The following is a 26,711-nucleotide window of genomic DNA, read 5'->3' as shown; positions in this document are numbered from 1 at the left end:
TTACAACTTGGTTATGACCACAAGGGTGTCCTCTGGTAACCATGACCTAGCCCCGTCTGTCAGACAAGCAGCATGTAGCAGCAGCTGCCAAGGAAATGGAGTGGCTCCTAGCTAAGGTCACCACATGTGGTTTATTTTTATGCTGAAATAAAACAAAAAAGAAATTAGAGCTGCTGAATGAAGAAAAAAAAGATACAGCTCCTAGGTAGGTAGTTTCCTATTTGGCTCTCTGCTTATACTGTAGGGGTTTTAAAAACCTTTTTCCCTAAGACAATACTTCAATTATATATATTTTTTCAAGTAAAAAACAAGAAAGGACACTACTGATAAAAGAGAATCGTTATCTCAGACAGCCAGGAGTGGTACCTACATGAGCCCCAGAAAATGACATCTTCAAGAGATCTTTATTTACAAATAATAAAAGTACTGGAAATGTAACAAGAATAATTTCATACATGGTTATACATCATACAGTACAACCTCTCTAGCACACAAAGATTAGTAATGCCCCTCCCCAGGTTAATATGCATATTCCCCCCCAAAAAAAAATATCTGGGGAATTGGAGAACTGGATGGGTAGTTTACACAGAAAGGAACGCTCTCCCTTCTACTATCAGAATTACTTCAAATAATGCTTTACATCACATTCTTTTCATATCCTCACAGTTTCCCAAAATGCCCTGCAACCAATTACCACAGCATCAAAATTACATTTCTACACCACTAAACAAATCAACTACATCTACCTGAAATAATGCTTCAAGCCCTTCACAGCACTAAAACCATAGAAGACATTACTATAGAGGGGGGGGAAATGTTCTACAGCATACGCAAGCAGAAGAGTTTTTTTCTGTGCTTGGTTTAAATTCCTAAAATTAGAAGTCAGGCATTTTACCCTTTGTCACGCAGTACAGAATTTACACTTGTGCAAAGTGTAACCTCTCTCAGCCTTCATCCACAGTAGACCTACATAAAGAGGTCTTCACTTGGCTATCAACCATGACATGAGTTATTCAGAGTCTTAGTAATGAGTTATGGATTATCAGCTCAAGCAGCAGTCTTCTTTCGGATTAGAAACCCTGGACTGATTCCCACATAACTCACCCATATTAAATGCATACGAAATAACCACAAAGACATGCAGTTATAACGAATTTCTTCTGCACTTCACAAAAGCAAATTAAGCAAAATCTGAAGAATTCTAAGGACAATGACTTAAATTAGATAGAGGTATTTCAGAGCATTCTTCACATTTAAGCTGTACTTCAAATAAAATTGCATTTGTGATACCATTCCTTGTTTCTACATCTGTATTGTTAACTTACATAATAAACCGCATAAAGTTCTACTGGGAAGAGCTATAATCAGTCATAGATAAAAGCTTTAGAAGCTTTCAATAGCTTCTGAAAAGCTACTGGAATCTTCTAGTCATACAATCAAGGCTTAAAAATGTATTTAACAAATACGATAGTACAAATGGACAAGATGTTTACTGCTTTAAGAGGAATGCGGTCAAGATCCTTAAAAACTCTGTCGGCAGCACCTGTACAGGACAGTAGTTTATTAAAAGGATATCCCACCTGTGTGACTGAGTAAGAAAGAGAAAACACCATCAGCTGGCATCTGAACTTGCCTCTCACAGCAAAAGCAACAGGGGGGGGGGGATTTATATGCATCATACTCTATCAGAGCCCCTTTTCAAATCTATGTTTTAAAGAAGACTCAATAATATAGGCAAATCTCACTCTTTCCTTCTGAAAAAGGACAGAAATTGCAGTTCATGACAATTTTGAAGAATATCATCTGAAAGGGGACTCAGTCGATTATAGCTAGATACTGACTCCAAAGAGAAACAGAAGCTAATCAGTTATGCCAAAAGCTGTTCTCCCCCTTGGGAAGAGCTATTCAGTGGTACATACTCTGAGCTGGCTCTGCTGGAACAGGCTGGTGATGTCATTCTTGGACCACAGGTGGGCTTCCAAAGCCCTTCAGAGCATTGCTACCTACTGTTACCTGTGAGCCAAGCTTGACATAGAAAAGCTGGAAGGAGACACTTCATGCTGAGTACACATCCCCACTTCTGCCAATTTTCCCCCCCAGCAAACATACCAATGGATTAGCATGCATCAGAGCACACAGGTTGAGTATTTAGCAAATAACTAGCAAAAAGTCTGCAAAAAGGAGTTACTGATAAATTTATTTTCTGTTCTGAGCACCCTATTCTGAAGTGACAGCAGATAGCTGGGGACATTTCTCTGTCTACAGAAAGCAAGCTGGTTTTGACTATGATAACCTTCCAGTATCTAAAGAGAGCCTACAAGAAGGCTGGAGAGGCACTTTTTACAAGGACATGAAGGGACAGGACAAGTGGGAATGGTTTTAAACTGATTTAGATTCTTCCCTGTGGGGGGATTTAGATTCTTCCCTATGAGGGTGGTGAGGCACTGGCACAGGCTGCCCAGAGAAGTTGTGGCTGCCCCATCCCTGACAATATTCAAGGCCAGGTTGGATGGGGCTTGGAGAAACCTGCTCTAGTGGAAGGTGTCCCTCCCTGCCTGTGGCAGGGGCTGGGCACTAGATGAGCTTTAAGGTCCCTTCCAACCCAAACCATTCTGTGATTTTATGATTAGATGCCATAACTGTAAACTCAAAAACATCTTGTTTAGACTCTCTCTTACATAGCTACTACAAAAGCAAGCAGGAAGGCCTAAGGAAGGCAAAACTTTTCTTTCTGTACAACAGTACAGAACCCCAATACAGTCTAATGGGGGCTGACTGTTCCCTTTATGCTGCTGTATTTTGTAATGTTGTCACCAGTCACTCTGCACCTGGATTTCAATCTGACTGCATGTCTGTGATCAGAAAGACAAAGTCAGACATGTCTACAAATGAAAGCAACAAGTATCATCCATCAATAATACCTGTCATGAAACCCAGCTGAAAGACTACTGGTAATTAGCTCTGCAACGCAATTGAGTAGCAAAGGCACTCTCAATGTTGAATGCTCTAACATTTTATCAATTTTTCAGGTATTTCATTGGATTAGAGTGATGTTCTCTAAGCAACAAACACAATCCAACCAACCAAAAACCAACAACAGCTGCAACAGTTTTCATTTCCACCTCTTCTGCGTAAAATGCCCCAAGTGTCCAAGTAATTTAGTCTTTACCAGGAGGATGTCCCATACACAGGTACACTAACACAACTAAACCAATTGAAAATGAGACTGCTTACAAAATCATAAATAGCTGTATGCAGGACACATGAAAATTATCTTACAGAATGTGTTTCTCTAGAACAGAGAAAACACACTCCCTCAGCACATTTATCCTACCACACCATAAGGGAAGGCCTGATACAATGAGTCAATGCCCCATTTTGCAAAATAAAACAGTAATGAACCTCCTAAAACTCAGTGTCTTTCAATGACCATTAAAGTTCTGACATTTTGGATTAAGTCGATCAGAGAACTCACCTAAGAACAAGTCAAAAAGCCTCCCTTGGCTCACTGTTTCTACCCCTTTTCATTGCACTGAAAATGAATGATTCACCCTCTCCCTTTTGCTTCCACTTCAAAAACATAAAGCTGTTGTCTCTTAGTAATTATTTTCTGAAGTCACACCAGGATTTGTCCATGCTTAAGAAAAACTGTACTCCTGACTCTAACTCAAGTCGGTTGGTTGGTTGCTTGGTTGGTTGTTTTTAAATAAGTACAACTATCTCCACTTCGGGGTAAAATCTGAAAAGTGACTGGAGACACTGTAACTACATGGCAAACTATTTTCTCATGCATTTATTGACTTCATGGAACAACTTCTTGCCATACAGTCACCTACTCCTCAACATTTAATTTGTCCAAGTCCATGAAAGTAGAGAACACAGGCACTTTTTCCTTGTTCCCCCTTACCCCAAGCCCTCTCCTACTCAAGTCCCTGCAACCAGACCAAAATCAGACCCAGCTGTAGCTCATGATCAAGCTGCCAGATCAGTGAGTGGCTATTTGCATTTTAGCAACTGACAATACAGCCCAATTACTGCCTTTAAACTTAAACCATTAAATTTTCACTAAAATGAATGGTTGACTTCACAGTTTGACGTGGCCAAAAGATTAAGTTTAATAAAGGCTGCTTCCGATTCCTTGAGTTTCACAAGTTTGGCTGACCTTACCTAACAAATATTCTTTAAAACTCGGGAATGTTGAAGTCTCTTCCGAGCTAAATTTGGTTATGATCATATGAATCAGGCAACAGTCATCTAAATGACTAATGTATAAATGAATGACAATGAATCTACTGATGAAATCCACTTTATTTTGGATTATCTCCCTCTCCAAACTAATCTGAGATTCTGAAGACAAACAAGAGGGGAAAATACTCAAGAGGGGAGGGAGTGGGGGAAGAAAGCAAGATGCAGAGACTGACTACGCCCAGGAACATTGCGGTGAGTCACTGACTGAAGATTAGACACAAGGCTCTGGGCAATAGCCATACCAAGGTGTCCTAGCTAATTTAAAAGATTATGGATTATGTGATCATGTATGCTTCCAGAAATAAACAACCACCTTGTTCTGGAAAGAGTATTTCCAGACATTGAGGGGGGAAGGGGGTGATCGCGTATGGAGCAGATGGACAAGAATGCTAGACTCCCTACACCCTTTAGATCATTTCATATTACAGCCAGTTGCCTGCTACAATGCAAAGGCTAAGAGACCGAGCTGAAGATCCATCTGATGTGCCAGGAAACAAGCACCTCTTCCCTCCGCAGACTCCATGCATGCCATGTCCCAGCCTGCTGAGAACAGGCAGCACTTCAGTCCCATGTCGCTTTACTGTGCAAAAAACTGTATAACTCTTGAACAGGGGAATTAATGCAGTTAGTTGACGGAGATCACCCAACTGCAACAGAAACAAGGAACTGCACACTTTCTAGTTTTAATTCTGGTTCCCTTTCACTATCAGCAAGCAGTAACATTCCACTACAATATCCTAAAGACAGAAACACAGCCTTATATATTACTTGGTAACCTGCTACGGGGCGGGGGGGGCGGTGAGGGGGAGCAGGTATCACTACCTCAGATTTCAGGCATTACTGGGAAAAGTCAAGAGAGCTTTCACAAGTGCCCTCCAAGCATCACCATAAGAAGTTATGTGCTTTGTAAGAGAGCTGTAAAAAATTTCATTAACTTATTTCCACATATCAAATTGAAATAGATGAAAGCTACATGTGCAGGAATGGAGTATGAGAACAACTGAAACACGGTTCACTTTATTTAACCTGGTAGAGCTTTGGAAGGGAGAGGGGGCACACCACACCGAATCAAGAACCTACTTTGAAATAATTACTATTTTCTCCAGTTGCAAATCAATTTCCAGCAAGTTAACTCGGTGAATGATGAATCAGATTTTAAACAGCTAGAACCAATGGCCAATTACACCTCTCTAACCTCTCCTGAGAGAACAACTATCAACATGATCTCAAATGGGACAATTCCCTGGCCACATGGAAAACGAATCTGTGAACAGATTCTAATAATAATTTCAATGGGTAGGTAATTGCCATAAAACCAAACAAAATAAAAACCAGAACACACTTCTCCAGCATGGAGTGAAAGCAGATTTTTCTAGCTCTTATCTAGGCTATAAAGCAGGAAATGAAATAATACAGGTATAGCCAATATACTATCAATAAATGCTTAGAGACAATACTTAAAAACCTACCTAAAGCGTTCAGAACTTACATGTCAGAACTTGCTTTGAGAAGTGCTGCCCAATGAATCAGATTACAAAGCAAGCTGCATTTGCAAACATGTGCTGTGCACTGAATATGGAATATATAATTTTACCTTTGATTTTACACTGAATCATCTGCTTACTTATGAAATATCTCAAGAAAAGCAAATAACCAGAAGAACCACCAAACAATCTCCATTGCCCACAAAAAAACCAAACACCACCAGAGACAAAAAGGACACAGATACAACAGATCTGATAACACTTACTGTATTTCTGTATCCCTCTTGTTTTGCTATTTTAACAGCCTCCTTTCTTGCTAAGTACATGAGATTAAGAGGTATAAAATACTATCTCAAAACCTGCTAGCTCATTACTATTTTTTGACTTCTTCATAAATGAAAAGTACTTCTGGGGAGGGAAGAATAGTTGAGGCATACAGTATTTAGGTTCCAATTTATGTCTGAGTATTTTACATACAACACAGGGCATTACCTGTTGACAACCTGTTGACTAATGCTACAAAACCATCTAAATCTAGTAGTGGTATCTTGATCTGTTCAACTCTGGCTTCAAGCAGATATATAGCAGAGTTACGTAAATGAAAAGAAGGATAAACTGCATACTCAGTACTGAACCTACCTTCTGTGTTAAATCAGCTCAAAATGCACTCGGCTTTTAGTGCAATGTACATGGTGGAAGATACTTAAAACACTCACCGTTCAGATTTTGGAAGAGAACAACCTCAGCTAATTTACGCTACATTTTTTATTGGTTTAAATGATGTGTCTTTATGTAAAAAGACTATTCAGCAAGGAAACATCTAACGAAAAATATTTTTAGATTTGCCTGGTTTGCAGATAGCAATCTAAACAGATTAAAAAACAACTTGCTCCTCTTATTGCAAAGACGTTACAACAAAATCAAAACAATGGAAGAAAACCTCAGAAAGCAGGATTCTTCATGAAATAAAAGCAATCATTAGCCAGGACGCAATAAAAACTATGGTAGATGTTTAATTAAAGGCAATGTATATCCCAAAAAACATGGCAACACTATTCTGTTGCTACATTATGAGTATAATTTACAACTCCCAAATAAAGTAGGAAAGCTAAAACGTTCAGAATCATCTCACAACAGGAAGATGAAATTTTCATATGCTGCAATGCAGCAAACATGCCACTTGGTTCAAGCACCTCAGAATTGGCCTCAGAGAGCTCAGTAGAGCAAGGCTTTCACAAAGCAGCTTTACGGTCCTCTGCAACAAACACTAAGAGCCAGCTACCCTTCTAATGCAAGGGATTATGAACACGTGCAAAAATACATCACCTAGCTAAGGGAGGGACTTCCATACATCAACCGGAAGACAATCACTAAAAAAACACCACTGTTGCATACATAGAAGTAAAAGCGAGCTTGGAGAGCTGGAAGAATAACAAGCACCACAAGCAACAGAAAACAGTGACATGGTTTTGTATATGGGCTTCGTTATAATCATTCAAGGATAAGGAGACCATCAGCACTGCGCAGAATTCCCCTGACTTGCTAATCACCACTCCGAAACAGTTCCCTCTAAAAAGAGAACAACTATATATATAAAAAAAAAAAAGTTTTCCTACTTTTTCTCCCACAAGAGACATTTTCGAGTTATTCCTTTTTCTAACAAAAGATTTTGCTCACAGAAATCCCTGATGTCTCACCTTGCACCTTTCCACAAATTTAAGACTGTCACAGCCAACTCTACACTAAAATGCTCTGTTCTTTCAGCTTTACAACACTGTTTAACTAGTACGTAACGAAAATCAAGGCTCTCACAAAGTTTTCTCAAGTTTGCAGGGGTTCTCAGCCTTCAATATTAGTTTAAAACACCACTGAAATAAGAGTTTGTTAGCTTTTAATACAGTATTACCAGAGACTCTTAAAATAAAATTATATAGAAAACAAGAGAAGGAGCTTTTGTGAATTAATTATTGACCACAAGATTAAAATACATGAACACCCCACCCCAAGCTCAGGAATATATGACCAGTTTTCACAGTGAAGTCACCAATGTGTTTTCCCCACTTTTCCCCAAAAAATGTATTCAGCCCAAAACCCATTCTAAAATAACCCTTGGTGCAGAACTGCAAATCAAGTTCTTCATGTAACTGGTAATAAAACAGCAGAGTCTGGTGTAAATGAGCACAAAATGAACGTGGTAAAAAATAACTCAATGTCATAACGATGTGTAACAACTGTACAATGTAAGAAAAGCATCTTTTTCTATACAGTTCTTGAAACATCAGAGCTCAGTGATGGTCAAAGTATCAAGACTTAATACTTTCATTCTCTGTTCCTTTCTTGCTTTACTATGTCACGCAGAAATTGATGGTATACCCTCATCTCTACTAGTACAAGCAGTCATAAACACCCTAAATTTGGGGTTATTCAGAAAAAGCAGAAAAATTCAGAGAACAGCACCAAGAACTAACCACAGGTTAGGAGAAGTTACTATTCAAGCAGGTACCAACAGACTGGGATTCTTCAATTTGGTTGAGGAGAGGAGAGACACAGAAGTGGCATGTAAAATAAAGAGGTTTGTTTAAAAAACCAAAATTAAGCACATCAGTAACAGCCAATCATTAATATTTAGAACACAGGAACATGGCGGAAATCAGTGAAATCACTGATCAGCACGCTTAAGACTAAAACATCGATATTTTTGCCAAGAAACACTTGTAATTATTGCCAAAACTGTAAGCAAAGTCAGGAAAAAAATAAAAATAAATCACAACTCGCAGAGAACAATTCCACCAACAGCTGTAAGAACAACGTACAAACGGTCAGCTCTGCCCAGGAAACCTCCTAAGCCCCCAAGTACTGCGTGTCTCAGTAGAGTATGACAGTAAAAATGGCAAAATATTTGACCTATACTTGCACTCTTCCTTAAGCATCACTGCTGGACACAATCAGACCATCTATACTGACCTGAACAGACCTTCACCAGGAGCTGGGAAAGGAAGATCTCCTTTAGCCAGTCTTCCACCATCTCATTTAATTAGCTTTAACAGGTATGTACTTAACTATCACCAAATTCCAATTCTATCTAACTGGAAATTGCTTATCTTCATGTGCCTTTGGAAATCCCAGCCAATACTGTGACAACAATTTAAATTCTTAAATAGTTTGGTCCATGTATTGTGACCTTTAAAGTAAAACCCCAGTAGCAGGCTGCAAGCAGATTTAAAAATAAATTACCACACTCCCGATAAAAAAAAAGAAATGGTACCTCTTGAGGTTTCAACTTTTCTATGTCTGTGGAGAGGTCCGAGCTTTTTCCATGAAGACTGCCATTTTCCTGTGAACAGGCAAGCAGTAAGAACAATTAGGACAAGAATACCATTCTATACTGAAATTATGGAAAAAAAGCACTGAATTTTCAAGTTGAACATGTAATACAATTATAACTTACTTAAAAAAGGAGTGTGACCAGCAGGTCGAAGGAGGTGATCCTGCCCCTCTACTCTGCTCTTGTGAGACCTCACCTGGAGTATTGTGTGCAGTTCTGGTGTCCTCAACATAAAAAGGACATGGAACTGCTGGAACAAGTCCAGAGGAGGGCCACGAGGATGATCATGGGACTGGAGCACCTCCCGTATGAAGATAGGCTGAGGAAGTTGGGGCTGTTCAGCCTGGAGAAGAGAAGGCTGCGTGGAGACCTCATAGCAGCCTTCCAGTACCTGAAGGGGGCCTATAGGGATGCTGGGGAGGGACTCTTCATCAGGGACTGTAGTGACAGGACAAGGGGTAACAGGTTCAAACTGAAACAGGGGGAGTTTAGATGGGATATAAGGAGGAAATTCTTTCCTGTTAGGGTGGTGAGGCACTGGAATTGGTTGCCCAGGGGGGTTGCGAGTGCTCCATCCCTGGCAGTGTTCAAGGCCAGGTTGGATGAAGCCTTGGGTGGGATGGTTTAGTGTGAGTTGTCCCTGCCTGTGGCAGGGGGGTTGGAACTAGATGATCTTGAGGTCCTTTCCAACCCTAACTATTCTATGATTCTATAAACTCTGTATGTTAACTACAAGGAATAACATGGGAACATAAAAGGCTGTGTATCACGTGCCCTGCGTCCCGAGAAAATCTGATCTATATTCTTACAATATAGACCCACACACTCATTTCAGCTTTTCCTCAAAGTCATCCAATCTGGCAGCACATGAAGTAGCAGACCTTATTCAAAACTCTGAGCCAGGAGTGCAAAGCATTCCATTAGTTGAAAGAAAATCAAAAAATAAAGACCATACATCTTACCTCAAATTTATGCACGTGAACTTCATTTAGACTGGTAAATGAAGTCCAGCGCTTTTACAGCAATTTCAATGCAGAAGAGAATTTCCTTTGTTCTACGTTTGCAAAAGAACATGGCCATGGGATGAATTAAATTTGTGCCTCCTAAGCATTACCAATTCTGTACACACACTGTATGTATTTCTACTGTTCATGACTTCTGGGGAAAACACCGGAATGGAGTTTTCCTGTGAAAGGAATTCAGTTTTCTTTAAAATAAAACTGTCGTCATTTAAACAATATCCCAGACAACCATTCTTTACTGCTTCATGCAGGGCCTCTAGAGAAAATTGCTGTGTTAGTTTTTTTTCGACCCCATCAAATTTGTAAGTGTATTGAAGGCCTGGGCAAAGATGATACTCATCAGCCAAACTCTCTGAATTCCTTTGGATAGCCACTTCACATTGATGCTGCATAATATCAATCCTGACCCTGTGGGATAGGACTTACTCCTCACCACATGAAGATGATATCCTACATAAACGAAGGAGATGCACATGTTTTGTAATCTTAAAGCCCGGCATCAGAGGCTGATGCCTCCTAAGACAACCCAACCACACTGGTGTCTCAGGAAAACCTAAACCTACCAGCATCCGCTACCTGGTCAGCGATCCCACCAGGAACTGCTGCCAAACAGATCAGAACCTTCAAGGACTGTGAGCCAACAACTCAGAGCTAAACTGACCCCATGGAGAAATTTCATGGGCAGTCTAATCTAACACAAGGCTTGCTCTTGAATTTCTCATTCAGCAGGTTTTCCAAAAAGAAAATCAATGTACAAAGACACTTGTAGAGATACTCCACTTATAATAACCTTTCACTAGGATTTAGGACTATTGGGGTGCTGTCCCCCATCATTTCTGCTGCCTTTTGACAGGGGATTTTTTTGCTTAAATGAAGAAAAATCTACCACCTCAATACTACAGGAACAAATCCTTTATTTTTTTTTTCTTTAAAAAAGAAGGCAAAGAACACAAAACACTGTTTTGGGAGACAGAGGGAAGAAGTGAACCTTATTATTTCATTTTTAGTTTATAAATCGAGAGAGTTTGCATGCAAGTATTTGGTTTTCTCTCTAAATTTTATAATGATGCACACAAAGCTATACTATAGAATAATTAAATTCAGCCACAAATACAAGTAGGGAAATCAATCTACATGTCAGGAATTTCAAAGTCTGTAACTTTCTGAAAAAAAATCAGACAGCATTAACTACCAATTGTCTAAAATTAAACATAATTTATAATTTATTTAGTTTGAATTAAGGAAGACCTATTAAAACTGTATGCTCCAGTTTAAACAAAAATGAACATATTTGCTTTCAAGAAAATCCTTTAACCATCACAAGCTGTAAATAATTGGTGCTTCAGAATGAACTCTCAGCATCATCTCAAATTACTTGGATGTAAGAGAAAAACCTCTGCACTTAGCAGAGAAACAAATGCTTCAATAAAATTCTGGGGATAGATTCCATCAACTCTTAACAATATACTCAGTTTGGTTAGAATCCAACTGTCTTTAGCTGAAACTGTGCTATCATAAATTACGATTCCGCAAAAATTGTTTGCTGGGAGGTAATTCCTCCCCCCGTCTCACCCTGAACCACCCCCACCACCCCTTTCTTTCACTTATACTATATTAAGTTCAAGTTACACGGTCAGGTGTGTGCCTGTGTAAGAATTTAAGATCTATTTTTCCTGAAGTCTTCCACAGGGCTAAAGGCAAACCTACATTTACACTTGCTTTTCTTAATGATACATCCCAAATAGCAACAACCTCTTCTATGGTTCTAACTTCTGTTAGAGCACTAACATCTGCTTTTATTACCAGCTTTAGGGTATAATGGTATAGTTTGTGGAGGGTTCAGTTCTTGATCAGCGTTTGAATTTCTTAATTTTCTGTTACAGAAAACACCTCCCCCCACACACAAAAAAACCTCACCAACCCAAAAACAACAACAAAAAAAAAAAAACAACAAAACAACCAAACCCAAATAGTAAGAACACACCCAGCACCCTGACTTCACAATATTGGAATGTTAGCTGGCTGATCCTCTAAGAAGAAAAGTGATTAATATAGCTAGTAAATTACAAGCTCAAAATCATGTTAGGTCATCTTAATTTATGACTGATTTAAATTGATCAGCAACATCATAAATGAGTGTCAAAACACCAAATAATATGACTTACTTAAAGCTGCGTAATAAGATTCCAGTTCAAATGTAGAAAAAGCATCTAAAGGCTCATCAAATTACATAGGATGTTTTCAAACAATGCCTACTTTCTATGTTTCACAGAAATACTTCCACCAACCACAAAGGTCTCCTATTTTTTTATTATAATTTATTTACCAAGATCAATGGAAAAATGAGGACTTCATGATAAAATCTTCCTAATGCTTTCTTCCCAAGTCAGAAAGCAGCTTTAACAATATCCAGTGAGCTGGACAAGACCTTGCAGACTATCCACTTTATTCCACAGCAAAAGAAAGCTGCAAAAGAGCTAACACAGCTTTCTGGCTCACAAGTACTGAAATCACAACAGATTATTTAGACTAGGCCCATCAGTTCTGCTGTGCATTTCTAATAATTTATTCATTAGGTACTTAGCTCATTGGCTTTTCAGGGAGTAGCTATTCATAAAAAGAAAATTGAGAATATGAAAGAGAGTGTGATTTACAAGGGAGAAAGCTTGCTTTTGACCATTGAGTTGTTTTTTTAAAAGGCAGTATTATTTTAGGATATTTAGATACTATCAAAAACCTTTAGCTCAATAACCAGGATGGATGAGGCTGGAATGGGAACAGAAGAAAGGTATTTAAAGAGAAAAGCCACTCTCTGACATGACAAACACACCCTATAGCTGGCTAATGATAATGGAAAGTGTTCCCTATGCTTTGCAAATAAACGCACCCGAGTAAGTAATGACTTATATTTTCCTTTTCCGACCATAAGGTAAATAAAACAGATATTCATCATTCAAGTATACAGTTACGTCTTTTCAGAAATTCTTAACCTTTATAACTTTTAGCCTTAGAAATCTGAATCACTACAGCAACATATCAAAGTTTCTAAAAGATGCTAATCTGTCATTTAAAGGATCTTACCCCTCAAAAACATTGCCAAATCATTTGCTGATTTTCACTGCACATTCCCACATACTTTGCCTATGAATTATTACGTGGAAACCTTACCCTTGAAGATTCATACGAAGGACTTGGCTGACCACTTGTTCCCCAGGATGTGGCACCTGTTCGCTCATCCATACCTAGCAATAAAAAGAAAAATACAGGCCTATTAGAAAAGACAGCAAAAGCATAATGTTCTCTGATGCAACCTGAAAGCAAATTCATCCACTTCCATATATTTAAAGCAGTATTTCTAAAAGCAAAACTTAAGATGAACAGTTTCCTTGTTAATGAAGCTGGCTACAAAGCAACCTACTCATTTGGACACCTGCAGCTGCTGAAAACAGGAGCATAAAAAGTCAAGATGATTTGCCAATCTACAGTGTCTGCCCTACCCAATCCATAAGAAATTAGCATCAGTAACAAAACAAGCACAGCAATGTTAGCATGGCTTTCTGCACAGCCTGATTTATCCTTCATCTTAAGCAGCAAATATTGCAGCACATACTGTGAAATGTATACTTGTTATCAACTTTTTCCTCTCATGACTTGCATAAGTATTGTAATACGTGCAAAATTATTTCCCGTGCTTGTTCTTTATGTGACATGCAAGATATTTTAGGGGGGGGGGGGGAAGCAAGATAGACTGGTTATATGTCAATGGCTTAAAAAAAAAAGTCCCAACCACCACAGATACTCATGGTGTCTACCCTAGTAAAACAGGAATCTGTAACGGTTCTTTTAGAATCGGTTCCTTTTATGCAAATCCAGCTTGCAGCTCAAAAGAGAATGGGGAACGAAAAAACAGGGAGTTCTTTAGACTCTGTATCAGAATAAATATCCCCTGTATATACACATATAATTTATATCCCATGTTTTAGCCAACAATTACAAACACTGTTACCAAAAATTTCTCTAATTACTTTCTATTAAAATTAATAGGTCAAACCATCTTTAAACCACATTCCAAAACAACTGACTGCAAAAGTATCTGAATTCCTGTAACCAATTCATACAGGATAAGGTTACTATTCTAGTAATCAAGTTCCTGATTATCTGTGTCACAAGGTATTTTTAACAGGAAGGAGCACTTCCATCCTAAATTGCAGACTTCCACATGCTTTGGCCTGCACAAACAACTCATTATTTCCCTGTCACTCAAACTCATAGGAGTTTCGATATAAAGCATAAATTCTTTATGTGATGTATAGTATGAAGTATTTATGAAGCTTTATAAAGTAGTAATTTATAAATAAGAAAAAAGTGTCACAATTTTATGCTGAGTGCAAGTTACCCCATCTATAATCCCTAAACCCTTATTTTATACTGAACCTACAAAACTTTCATACATGCCTCACAGACTGGCCACACTACAAAATAAAATGCAAGAAAAACCGTGTAAATAACTACCTGTGGAGTAACAGTATGCTAATATTTTTCTGTTTATGAAGTTTTCTTTATGAAATTCTAATAATTTTTTCTTTATGTATTTTTTGAAGCTACAAAATACTGTCTTGACAAAGCCTGCAGAAGGCTTGTTAAACGGGGTGTACAGCACAATCACCCAGCTGAAAGCTACAGACACCTGTGTACTGCAGGAAAGATCCTCACGGCTGGAAATGCAAAACCACCACTGCATTGAGCCAGCAGTTCGTGGAAGTTCGCTGCCTTGCAGCTGACAGCACTGTTGTTGTTTCATTGTAACTGGTCCAGGAGCTGAGTAAAAAGTCGTGGCTGGCACTGACAAAGGCAAAAGTAATCCTTTGGCACAACTGACTCTTCTCTGACAGAAACAACAGCGCTACTAATCCAGTGATCATCATAACAAGTCTGCCAGTGCTTTAATTTCGAAAGAGACATATAGTGGAGAGAGGAAGAAAGATATCTTCCTGCAAGACAAAGTGTTTGGGAAAGTCAAAGACACAGTACATTATACCAACCCATTTAGGAAACACGTCAGCAGATAATGGTTATGGCAAAGAGTGTGTAGATGCATGGCCCCTGACCAGTAAAACGTGTTATCATTCAAAACTTTGAGTCAGTGGGGAGTAAGGACCCACGTTAAAATTCTGCTAACCAGCAAATGTATAGCTAAAAACTCTCAGAATTCTAAATCTGAATTATGCAAATAAATTTTTTTTAAGAAATTGCTCTAAACCAAAATGTAACAGTTAAAGATAGGGAGGAAAACTGATTTCTAAATAGTGCCCAGAACTGGTTCTCTAAAAAAGCCCAGTACGGTTAGCTGGAGTACTGAGCAGCACCAACACACTTCCTGTTCCTGCCAGGTGTCTTTCCCCTCCTTCTCAGGCAGCATTTTTTCTTCTTCTACATGCGCCAAACAGGCTTGCATCTAGACCTACCCTTTAATCAGAATTTGCACACACGGCACACACATTCTCATTTTAGAAGCTCCTTGAAGGCTAAGAGAAAGAATTTCACTGCATACAGAACACGAGCACTCTGACTTCCCGCTGCTTGACATCTGGATTTGACTTGGAACAAAGCTGCTGCGGCCCTCAGTACCCATCAGCATAGCACACACCAAACAAGCAGAGAATTGGCCAGCAACCCTCAACCAGGGCATTAGATACATATCTACGGTGATGTTCAAGGAACCTGTCCTGGTTGGTACACTAATGTATTTTCCAGTGATGACACATGAAAAACAATCAAATGCTGCAAGAGACAAAGACCCAGGAAAAAAACTCTTAACAGGCTGGGCACAAACAAACATCACACAGTTTAATGCAGCTAAAGGTAGCTCCACAGGAATGCACCAGGACCATAAAATACGCATTCCAGATGGGAGGAGAGTGGAAAACACTCACTAAGAAAGAAGACAGGGGTCAGCTCTGGTAATAAATTCAACAGTCTCAAAGCAAAAAAAAAGTGTCATCAAAGGGTTAAAGCATTTTCTTGAGAAATGCAAAACAGAATTGAACTAGGGGAATCATCGCCTTCAACAACCCCTTCCACACGGAAATGTGGTGTCCAATTCCAGTATCCACTAATTCCTCATGGATGTTAAAGGGCACAGGAAAGCTGTGACAGTTAGCAGAGCACTGAAAACCATGCTGCACATGGAAAGGCTGCAATATCTCCATCTGTTTAGCAATGCCAAGAAGGGGGAAATATAATAACTGTATGCTATAAACACAGATACATGCAGTCAGGTAGACAAGAGTATAATGAGGTTCTAACTCCACCTCCTTTTTTCTGTAGGCATTGAGAATGGAAAGCAACTGAAATAGCTCGAGCTGATTTCATAGTTCTCAATCAAAACAGGCTACTTGTACAGCAGACAGGCCACAGTTTAACTAGGGGTAATTCGGTACGCTTGATCTCTGTTTGAGCAGACCTAGCTGGCAGCCTGTGGCTGGCCTGGTTTACCCGGCACCTCCAATGCAGTCCCTGCTGCTGTGCCAGGTAGGGCCGGCAGGACACTGCCCCTGCCTTTGGCCAGCCCTGCAGACAGAGAACAGCCCCAGCCTAGGACCCCAGCCACGGCACAGGAAAGACTGTGTGTTCCTCACTCACCTTGAGTGTGACAGGCCAGTCACGAGGGTGTTTTCCGACTTTATACACTGAACTCTAAAAAGGCTTTGCTTATGTCACTTTAAAATATGGCGCTGTGAGCATTTCGAGCTCTTCTACAGGAAAAGCTGAAGAAACCTGTTGCCTCATTACTTCTATGTATGCATTCATTCTGAAGAAACAGGTCCAAACATTTATCTAATAAAAAAATTGGATCTTACAATCAAACTGAAATGAAAGTTGTTGCTCTTGCTCGTATAAAACAAAGACAACCATATTTAAAACTTATTTCAAGAGACACAGGCTCTCGTGTTCGTGTACACAAGATAGGGTTACCATCTGCTATGATCTTGATCAAATAAATGATATGACAAAAAAAAAATCACATTGTAGATTGTATACTAGGTACTCAAGGTATGAGTTTCTCTCTTTCATAGCTTCTTTATCCAATTTTGTTTCAGAGTAATAATATTCCTTTAGATAAGATTCAACAACTGAAATCAATTGCAAAAAAAACCAAGAGCACAAACCATAACAACATTGATCGTATTTTGCATCTTAGACACCCAAACAAATCAATCTACCATTAGACCCTGTATTGTAAAAAGTCTATTGTGAAGGATGATACAACTTATTACCTAAAACTGTATTTCAGGTCTAGAATTTCCAGTAAGGGGATGCAAAGAGAAATATTATTTGATGGAGAAATACTACTTCAATTAAAAAATTTAAATTTCAATAGGTTAAGACTATTTCTCAGCCTCTTCTTGCTTCCAAACAGAAAATATTTCTCACTTTATATTACACTTAATATTTTTAGTAACATAATGATTTCCATTCTAAAACAGTAGTTGAAATTTGCAAATCAGATAAACTAGTAAAGAAAAGATAAAAGTTCCACACATTTATTACCAGCAAAGGGGCAGGGAAGACAGGGGACACTGCCCAAAACCAAAGGCAGCTTGACAATAGATGTCATTTGGTGGGCTTAAAATATACAAAGCTAAGGACATTAATCAAATTGTGAAGAGAAATGAAACCCAGGCAACCTATCAACAGTCTAACCACTGAAGTGCCACTGGGATAAATTCAGATGCAACATTATAATTAGGTAAAAGGCAAACCACTTCAATTTCTAACTATATAAATAGAGGGCTTTCTCTCCAGCCACCCCCAAAGGAAAGGCATGGGGAAGTACTTCAAGCAAGGCGGGAGGAAGGGTGAAGAAAGAGATCTAATCTCAATCCATACTGCTTCTTGGAGAATGTAACGATTGCCCTACAGCATAAAAATGTAAAGTCCGGATCAAAATGGAAAGTTCCTCCCAGTAAAAGAACTTCTTCTTAGAAGCACCAGTGGCAGTATCTCTTCTTATACCTTTTGCCCCAGAGAAGACTAATGGAAGTGCAACGGATATGTCACAAACACTATCTTGAGTCAGAGTTGTCTGGTACAAACTGGACTCCACAATTCCTTCAGGAAACTTCCTGAGATACTTTTATTCAATTGCATGATGTTGCTTGCTCTCCTCCCTGTATGAAGCCCCAGAGTTGCAGATCAAATACCTACATCCATTGTGTGGTCTAAAAGTGAGATTTCTCCTGGGGCCTAACCATTACTTTCAATATCCTTCCCCACCTGCCCAGTCAGGTTTATAACCATGAGAATTGAGGTTGTTAACTACCAAGCTCTAATGGCAGACATTTAAAAGCTCAATGAAGCGCTGCAGGGATTGAAGCCACCCTGAGGAGGCATCAGTTATCTCAATTATTACCCATAAAACATTAGCTTCCATTGGAATATTTTTCTTTGTAAAGATCAGTTTGTAAGAACTGTCTGAAATAGCAACAGAGATTCTTATTAGTAGTAAATAAATTAATCTGTATTTTTGAAACTTTGTTTATCCTGGAGAATCCCAGAGCACGATTATCTGACATAGCAAAGAATAAACATCCGCTATGCCAGTTATTGTGGAAATTATTTTCAGAATAGGCAATAAGATATGCTATACAAAGTTAATTTCTATCCCCAGAATAAGCAATCACAATTAAAACTTCAGCAGAACAAAATTATTCAAATGGGAGAAATGTACATCAAGTACACATCTTGCCAGAGTAACAGCAAAAACAGACCAAAATTAGCATTGACAGGTGTTAAAAATTAGTTGGATCCTAAAATGTATCAGCAAATTGCATTAACTCTTTATGGAAAGCTTTTTAAAACCTGTATTTCATACAGAAAATTATTTGCAAGAATAATAAAACTTTGGGGTGTACACTTGGAAGATTTTTTTCTAATACAACAATACTTACATTGTATAAAGACAGAACAAAATGGGAAAAAATCATGCTGTTTCAGGAAAACTGATGAAAGATTTAATTTACTTTAACAGTGTCTAACATAAAAAGTCAGTACTGCTAATAGAGTTCCTGTATAACTGCAAAGTATGTTTTAGATTTGTTTCCACTCATAACCTAAATATAATTTGCTATTTAAAAAAAGCCATTAGTACTTTTTACTTAATTTCAGAAACAATCCTATTCATTTCTTGTAATAAGGCCCATGTATTCTGTAAGAACAACATTAGGTTATTAATTCCTGTAATAGCAGTGCTCTTACAGCAATGTCAGAAGTAACCTGCTTCTCCTTCCTCTTACTCTGTTTTCCAGACTCTAAATCACATCACCAAACACAGCAAGTGACCTGGTATGACCTGAACACTTTAAATACAATACAATCTGCACAAAAATAACACTGGAACCGGCATTTCCCACCCAAACTGTACTAAAGCAGAAAACCCCATATTGCTACACTCAACCTGCCAGAAAAACTACATCAGGTACAGCTCAAAGAGGAGAGCATACTTACAATACTGTATGTAATACGCCGTATGCAATATATTTATACATTTGTGTATGTTTATTCAGACAAGCACAATTAAGGATGAAAATATAAAATCAAGCATCTAAATTAGTTTAAAAAAAAAGTTTCCCTGTATAAATACATGCTTTAATACTCTTGGGGGGAACCCAACACCTAAAATGCTTATGTTCATGTATATTATATTTACACGTGTGCAGACACAGTTATAAATTGAAACCTCTCTGGTTACAGATGCGAATTCAGCAAACCAGCTTAGAGATCCAGCCTTTAGCAGGGATACAAGCCAGACCTTTTCTTCATATGTGAACACACACGGCTAAACTGCTATTAAATTGCATCATACTGCTTATTCGCCCCTCTGTATTGAACCATGAAGTATCAGACTGAAAAGCTCTAACACGCAAGCCTCAGCTTTACAATATTAGCTGCCATAATAATCCATTCAACTGGCAAATTTTCCTGTGGTTACTTCAGTTATGACTCAACAGCTTTAAATAACCACACACTTTACTATACATATACATATATTTATACATATTTTTATTTATACGTAAAACAAACCAAGGCCAGTGTCAGAAGACTGAACACACCAGGCCAAAAATACTCAAATATAGCCCCACAGCCAACAACCACTGTTACCAACTGTATTACAACAGTACAGAAAACAGCCAATTCAGGCACCAGAACACAATACAGCCCGAGTTACACAGTGTGTAACTGAGGCACTAATCCTCATGAGCAAAGAAAACACTGCAAGTCTAACAGCTTTTCTAACAACGTGTCTAAAAACATTAAGAAAAAGTGCTTTCAGTCATTTACTGCATCCAGCAAACTCTGACCCTCTCGAAAACAAATTCCAAGATCAACCTATCAGCATTCCTTCATAGTGTTGATGATTGTCACGCACATGTATGATTAAAATCATCCAATTGTACCAAATTAAAAGTACTTGTTGATATTTAGATTATCACTAATGCATTAATTAACACTCAAACCCTTTAAGGAAAAAAAGACCCTCTGATATACCAAGCAGTTGGGAGGGGTGTGGGGGGTGTGTGTGTGTTTGTGTTTAGGGAGAGAGAAAGAAGGAGGTGAAAGGAACTGAAATGATCCATTTGTGAGAAATGTCATGAACTTTGTTTTTCTGAGTTCATGTAGGTGAACCAGAGGAGAAATAAAGTATCACACAAAGACCTTCCATCCTAGTTGAGCCTTGATTTTGAGCTTAAAGTACAATGGCAATATACAATACAGTATAGACAGGGAAATGCAAATGCCACATTTAAATTTCTATGACTGGAAACAAAGATATTTACAGATATGCAGTCCAGATCACAGAATTCTGATCTTCAAAAGATCTAGACCAAGCCATTTCCTAAAAGTATGTGAAAGAAAGCCTATACTTCGCTAATGCATACAGTATCCCTGCATCCGATTTTTTGGCTACCCTACGCCACTGAAATCTAACATCTATCTATTAACAGCAGCACAGCATCCCGGCATCTCACATTAAAACATCAATACACTAACATCTTATGTTTATCGTAAAAGAAAACTTGTAGAAGACAAAGTAGTTTGAAAGATTTTCAGGTTTACCCAACCCTAACCCCGATTCTTCCCCACCACTGCCCCCCTGGTTTATCTTTAAAAGAAGATTTCTTACGATTATTTGCTCAAAAGAGTACACAATTCTTAACAGAATTCTGGCTCTTTCAATTCAGCTGGGAAAAGTGTCCATTATATGAACACGTCAGCATCAGACATCATCTTTTAACTCCAAATCAAAGTTTATCTGGTCAGTATTTAAACAGGGAGGAACGCCTAATGGATAAATGCAAGCACAGCACATTTGTTCAGTTAAGCCAGAGATATGGTAGGCCAGCTCAATGCTAGATGTGAAAAAACAATAGAATAAATATAGCAAATATTGACTTAGGAATTATTACAACCTGGAGCACTCATCTTGCTCTTTTTGGGTTTTTGTTGGTTTTGGTTGTTTGGTTTTTTTTCCCAAAAAATCAAGAGGAAAGCCTCCATACTTCATTTTCATCCAAGAAAGAAGCTTTTGCAAGGTTAGGGCTTTACCATTTGCCCTACAGCACAATAACATGCCCGGCTGGTTTGTCCAAGGGAAGCTAGCACCTATTCCCTCAGTAAAACCTCTGCCCAAAGCCAAATGTGTGTTCTTCCATTATTTTAGGCATAGAGGGGGGGGAAGAAAATAATAAAAGGTTTAAACTATTAAAAACTTTCAAGAAGCCTCTTTATCTGCATTTATACAGCCAAGAATCCGAGCTGATGAAGTTAACATTAGCCTACAGTGTCAAAAACTACTTTTTCCAGGATGCATTGCGCACTAACTGGTGCTTCCCCTTCATAAGCTGGCTTGAACGTAATAAAGCTCTTGCCAGATACTCCTTTAGCAGAGGTCCAAAACCAACAGTTCTCAGTAATTCCATTACTTCCAAAAGCCATAAGCAGAATCCAGTTTGAACAAACGATGGAGACCTGGCACAGCCTGTGCTGCCAGCAGGGCCCTCAGACACCTTAAAAAAATACCCTAAACCACAACAAACCCAAACAAACAAAAAGCCCCAAGAATCCTTCAAACCTCTTCCCTCAACACTGAGACAGTTCTTCCAACCACTTCTGCGACAGGGATTTTATTGGTATTTTTGAGCCTCATTCTCAAAGTAAGAAAACATGACATTCTCTGTCAAAGGAGAGAAATCTGCCTCTAAATTTCCCAGATACCATTATATCTGCCCAAGTATTTGCTGAATCAAACTCCTTGCTGCCTGGGTTGTTAACTGCTTTCTGAGTCAGGCAGGCAGGCTTGTGTTGACAGCTCCCTTAATGTGAGTGGCAGTAAATGATGGTGTGCCCACAATGCTGGAAAGCTGATATGATTCAGTTCAGTCTCTTACATCAACAAACGAGGTGGAAGGAAGATTGCTGCCTGATGTTAATGGGGCTTGCACTAATACACAGCAGTACTGCAGCAACTGAGATGTCTGAGGGAGCCTAGTTTACCCTTCATCCCCCCAAAAAAGTGTTTCTGTTCGTTAGGAGTTCCCACTATTTAAAAGGAAGGCTGCTCCTTCCATTGAACCAACGTGTCTTACCACACCTCACTGATGTATTAAGTCGCCCAACACCTGTATTCACCAGTTTCTTCCTTCATAACCAAATGGTATTAACCTACTTATTTCCATTGCACTTCACGATCATGTGCATTTTATCATTCTTCTGCTAGTATATCCATGCTGCTACAGCTGGTAAGTTTGGAAGGATTACTTTCCAACAACAAAATTATACCTTTAGATAATTTAGTCAGTTACACAGGAGTAACAACTCTAGAGCAGTCAAAGCCCCCCCTTCAGCACTGCGTTATTTAAATACTGAAAAATAATGACAACAGTTTAACACTGCTAATTTTGCAGAGGGACCCAACTATTTCTAAAAGAACTTAAAGCACTACCCTCACTCACTTTAAAATAAAAGGCTCTGGGTCTGGTTGAAACGAGTCCAGAAATACCTACATTTGCTAGCAAAGATGTCGAGATTTCTCCAACTTTACTTCTTAACCAAAAGACACAATTTTTTTCCTCCTGTTTGAAGACTTCACTGCTCTTCCTTCTATTTCTTCTGCTAACCTTTCATATAATACACCATACTCTGGTTGGACTGTGTAAAATTTCTCCTTGGCTTAAATCCTAAATATCACACTTTTTATAGAAATGTGAGTTTTCAATGCTTTTCTTGTAACAAGTGTTACATGAGCTAAAACACTTTTAATAAAATACACTTAGAAACTATACACACTTCAGAAGCAGAAGTTTGATGGAAAAGTTAAAACTGGAATTTATGTTCAAGTACCTCTACTTTAAATTGCCTTCGTTTTTTAACAACCTTACGGCTGGAACTGACATACCTGTTGCTGTTGAAGGGCATTTTTTAAATGAGGACAAGTTGCACTTTGAATAAATAAACAAAAAATCTGCTCCTGCTTCTCAAAGTATGCTGTTACAGTAGTTCTGTAGGTTATAGCTAGAAAATGCTGAAAGCCAATGAAATACGGTTAGACCCTTTCTGTGGTGAAAAACACCCTTACCTGGTAATTATTCTTTCAACAATAATAAAACCTCATTAAACAATTCCAAACATTAACTTGAATAGTCTGTAGACAAAAAAGCAAGTAGCCATCAATAACTGGATGGCTGGGGTATTTTTTTCATTCCTTCTCCCAGGATATTTTAAAAATCTCTCCTAACAAAAGCAGCAAATAAGTCTCACAACTTCATTCCTATAAAACTTAGACCTTAAAATTCAGAACAAGTTTCTAGGGATATTTCATTGGGACACAGAAACTAATGATTTTAGACTAGAATTAGAACCAATACTGTAAGTTTAATATTACAGTTGAGTAAAAATAAGAAGTGGATAGAAAGATACGAAAACTCTCCAGCCGTTCCCTATCACTGCAGGGAGCCGGTTCCTGCCAGCACAGCATCCAGCACATTGGCTAACACGTAAGCTACAGCACTACAACACTTCCTCATCCGAAGTAAGCCTTTAAACAGCCAAGCAACATTTCCCAGCTCCTCAGAAGAGATTTTGGTGCAGGAACCATTGCCAGACAACAGCTCATAAGTCAAGTTTTATGTATGCAAACATAAGCCTATCTTACTAACAACTAAGGGCTGGCTGCCACCCCAAAGGAGGCCACCCTGCTTCCCTTAACACTTCGCTGTCCCCATTGCCCATAACAAGGCTTTTGTGTCTTCCTCCCTCATATGAGCACCATTGTTTTGCAAGGTCCTGCAGAACACCCGTTCAGGAAGAAACTAGCAGAAAACAGAACCATAAAAACAACCCTTGCTGGTTTCTGGCCAGATGAGATCATAGAAATATTTCACCACTGGGGCAGAACATGACCAGCACTGGCAGAAATGAAGGGGAGAGCACAAGAATCAGACAAGACCAGAGTAAGAGTCACATGAAGGGCCAGAGAAGCCAGCCCACCACTTCCCAAGCAATCACTAGCTCTGAGACTGGCAATACTCTAGAAACATGGTGATGTCTTTGGGGAAGAGGGAGAAGACACCACTGTGTGGTAATGCACAAAATCCTGCAGTCTACTTTGGAACTCTACTGGCTTTATTGGACCATTGCTACTACATGAGCGTGTGAGAAAAAGAACAGAATAAATGCATCTTTTAATTACAACAAAGACCAACAAGCTTCATAAAATCTTAAAGCTATCAAATCTGCTCAGTGTTAGGGTAGAAACAGGTTACCAGAAGTTCAACAGTGCCAGAACACTCACACACAGTATCATTCACTTGCTAGAATTCCAGCCAAAATTTAAAGGAAGAGTAAATTACTTGAAACTAAATGGCAACAAAACCCAAGATTTTTCCTTCCCTGTTTCTTCTGTAATTAAAAAGACAAAAAGTAGGACTCTTTAAAAATTTCTAAGTACACTCTGAATTCTAGCCAAAACAAGTCTACAGTTCCATGTGCCAAATAAGTTGATTCTATAAATTACTATAGCACATTTTCTCTTTTGTATTTTAGAATCTTAAGCACTGCCAAAACAAGCCAATTTAAACCTCGCCTCTCTGGGTGGTGACTTGAAGTTTAAGTTTTGTTGGCCTTAAATCTAGCATTTGGCTCTCTTTCCGTTACTGCTTTTAGCTCTAGCAACAGCTTTCAGACTTTGCTTCACTTTGTACTTCACTTTTTTCATACTCCAACACAATGAAATTTGTGTAAGTGCCCAGCTCTGCTCAGCCACTAAAAATAAAATGTTACCCTTTATAAGGATTATCAAATACTTGAGACACTCTTCAAATTCTGTTGAATATGTAAAATAACAAAAAATGAAAAAACAGTTTCTGCCTTTTTGAAAGGGACAACTATGACTCAGTACCTGGGAAAGAAATTCTCATATTCCAGTCACAAAGAACATTATTACCCTTCAGTGTACTATCACTTAAGTGTTTTGCAGATCATACTGTGTGAAACAGTAATAAGGCATCAAATCTCTCTTCATATCCCTATTTGTACACGAACTATTACTGACTTGGGTTCAGACAAAAAAATATCAACCCTCCCTTCAAGATGGAGAGCATTCTGAAAATTCACACATGTAATAGGACAACTCAGAATAAGCACCACATACAGCTCCACAGTATGCGTTCACATGGACTAAAAATGCAGAACATACTCCTTTGGAAAAGGATGGCCCACATAATGTTAAGAAAATTAGGAATACTGGTAAACTGAACTGCACTGAATCTGAATTCGAACAAATGTGGTATGCTCACGTAACTGAAGGGCTACAGTAGATGAAATTCATGTCCTTTTGTGCCCATTCCACAGACCCCAACAGCCAAACCAACACACAAGTACTTCACTGAACTTTCACAAGTGATGTGAAAGTCCAGTGAATCTAACATATACATGTTAACATCGGATGCACATGAACCAAACGTAAAAACTCAAGTACAAAGAGGTCCAGTCCATTGTAATTCACTGCACTTATCTAAAGATGTAAAATTTATATTTAGAGGGTCACACAAAGGCAGTAATCATGTACATCACTCAGGTGCGTATATGTAATTTCAACTTTAAAAATCTCTGTATGTCACCAATTACAGTATCACCTTCACATGAAGTAATATGGACGGTTGTTCGGATTTTATTCCTTGCTCGACTTTTCTTTTTAAAAAAACAATAAATAAATCTGAAGCCACTTCCTTTGACGTTTTCAAGTTCACTGATGAATTTTTAAACAGAGGCATAACTTGCCTTGAGTAACATACATATTCTTAACCAATTATCAAGAAACCATAACACTGTATACACTTGAGCCCTTAATATCTCTTTAGCCTAGTTCTCCTTTTCCTAAAGGACTCAGAGTGTATCATTATCTTAATCTACTAGGAAGAAACAAAAGAAAATGAAAACCAAAACCTAACCACCCACCACGTATGAAATATTACATAAAAAGAAGACAATAACAGACAAGAAAATCTACACCTGCTGTTCTTAAAAAAAGGTTCAAGGTGAACAGAAACTTCACACATGGACCTCTTAAGATCT

At 38.5% G+C, this 26,711-nt stretch overlaps 1 protein-coding gene across 7 annotated transcripts in view; it reads right to left on the bottom strand.

Moving 5' to 3' along the window:
* Nucleotides 1–26,711, bottom strand: part of TCF12 (transcription factor 12) — a 164,453-nt gene that overhangs the window by 106,525 nt on the left and 31,217 nt on the right. For all 7 annotated transcript variants that reach the window (XM_065688651.1, XM_065688648.1, XM_065688650.1 and 4 more), the window contains 2 exons: nucleotides 13,248–13,321; nucleotides 8,998–9,066 (listed from right to left, as the gene is read on the bottom strand). In XM_065688651.1, the coding sequence (XP_065544723.1) occupies nucleotides 8,998–9,066; nucleotides 13,248–13,321 (143 nt within the window). The remainder of the gene's footprint in view (nucleotides 1–8,997; nucleotides 9,067–13,247; nucleotides 13,322–26,711) is intronic.

The sequence above is a fragment of the Lathamus discolor genome, chromosome 8 (genome assembly GCF_037157495.1).
Source record: "Lathamus discolor isolate bLatDis1 chromosome 8, bLatDis1.hap1, whole genome shotgun sequence".
In the NCBI taxonomy this organism is placed as follows: domain Eukaryota; kingdom Metazoa; phylum Chordata; class Aves; order Psittaciformes; family Psittacidae; genus Lathamus; species Lathamus discolor.
This window is presented reverse-complemented; position numbering and strand designations above follow the sequence as displayed.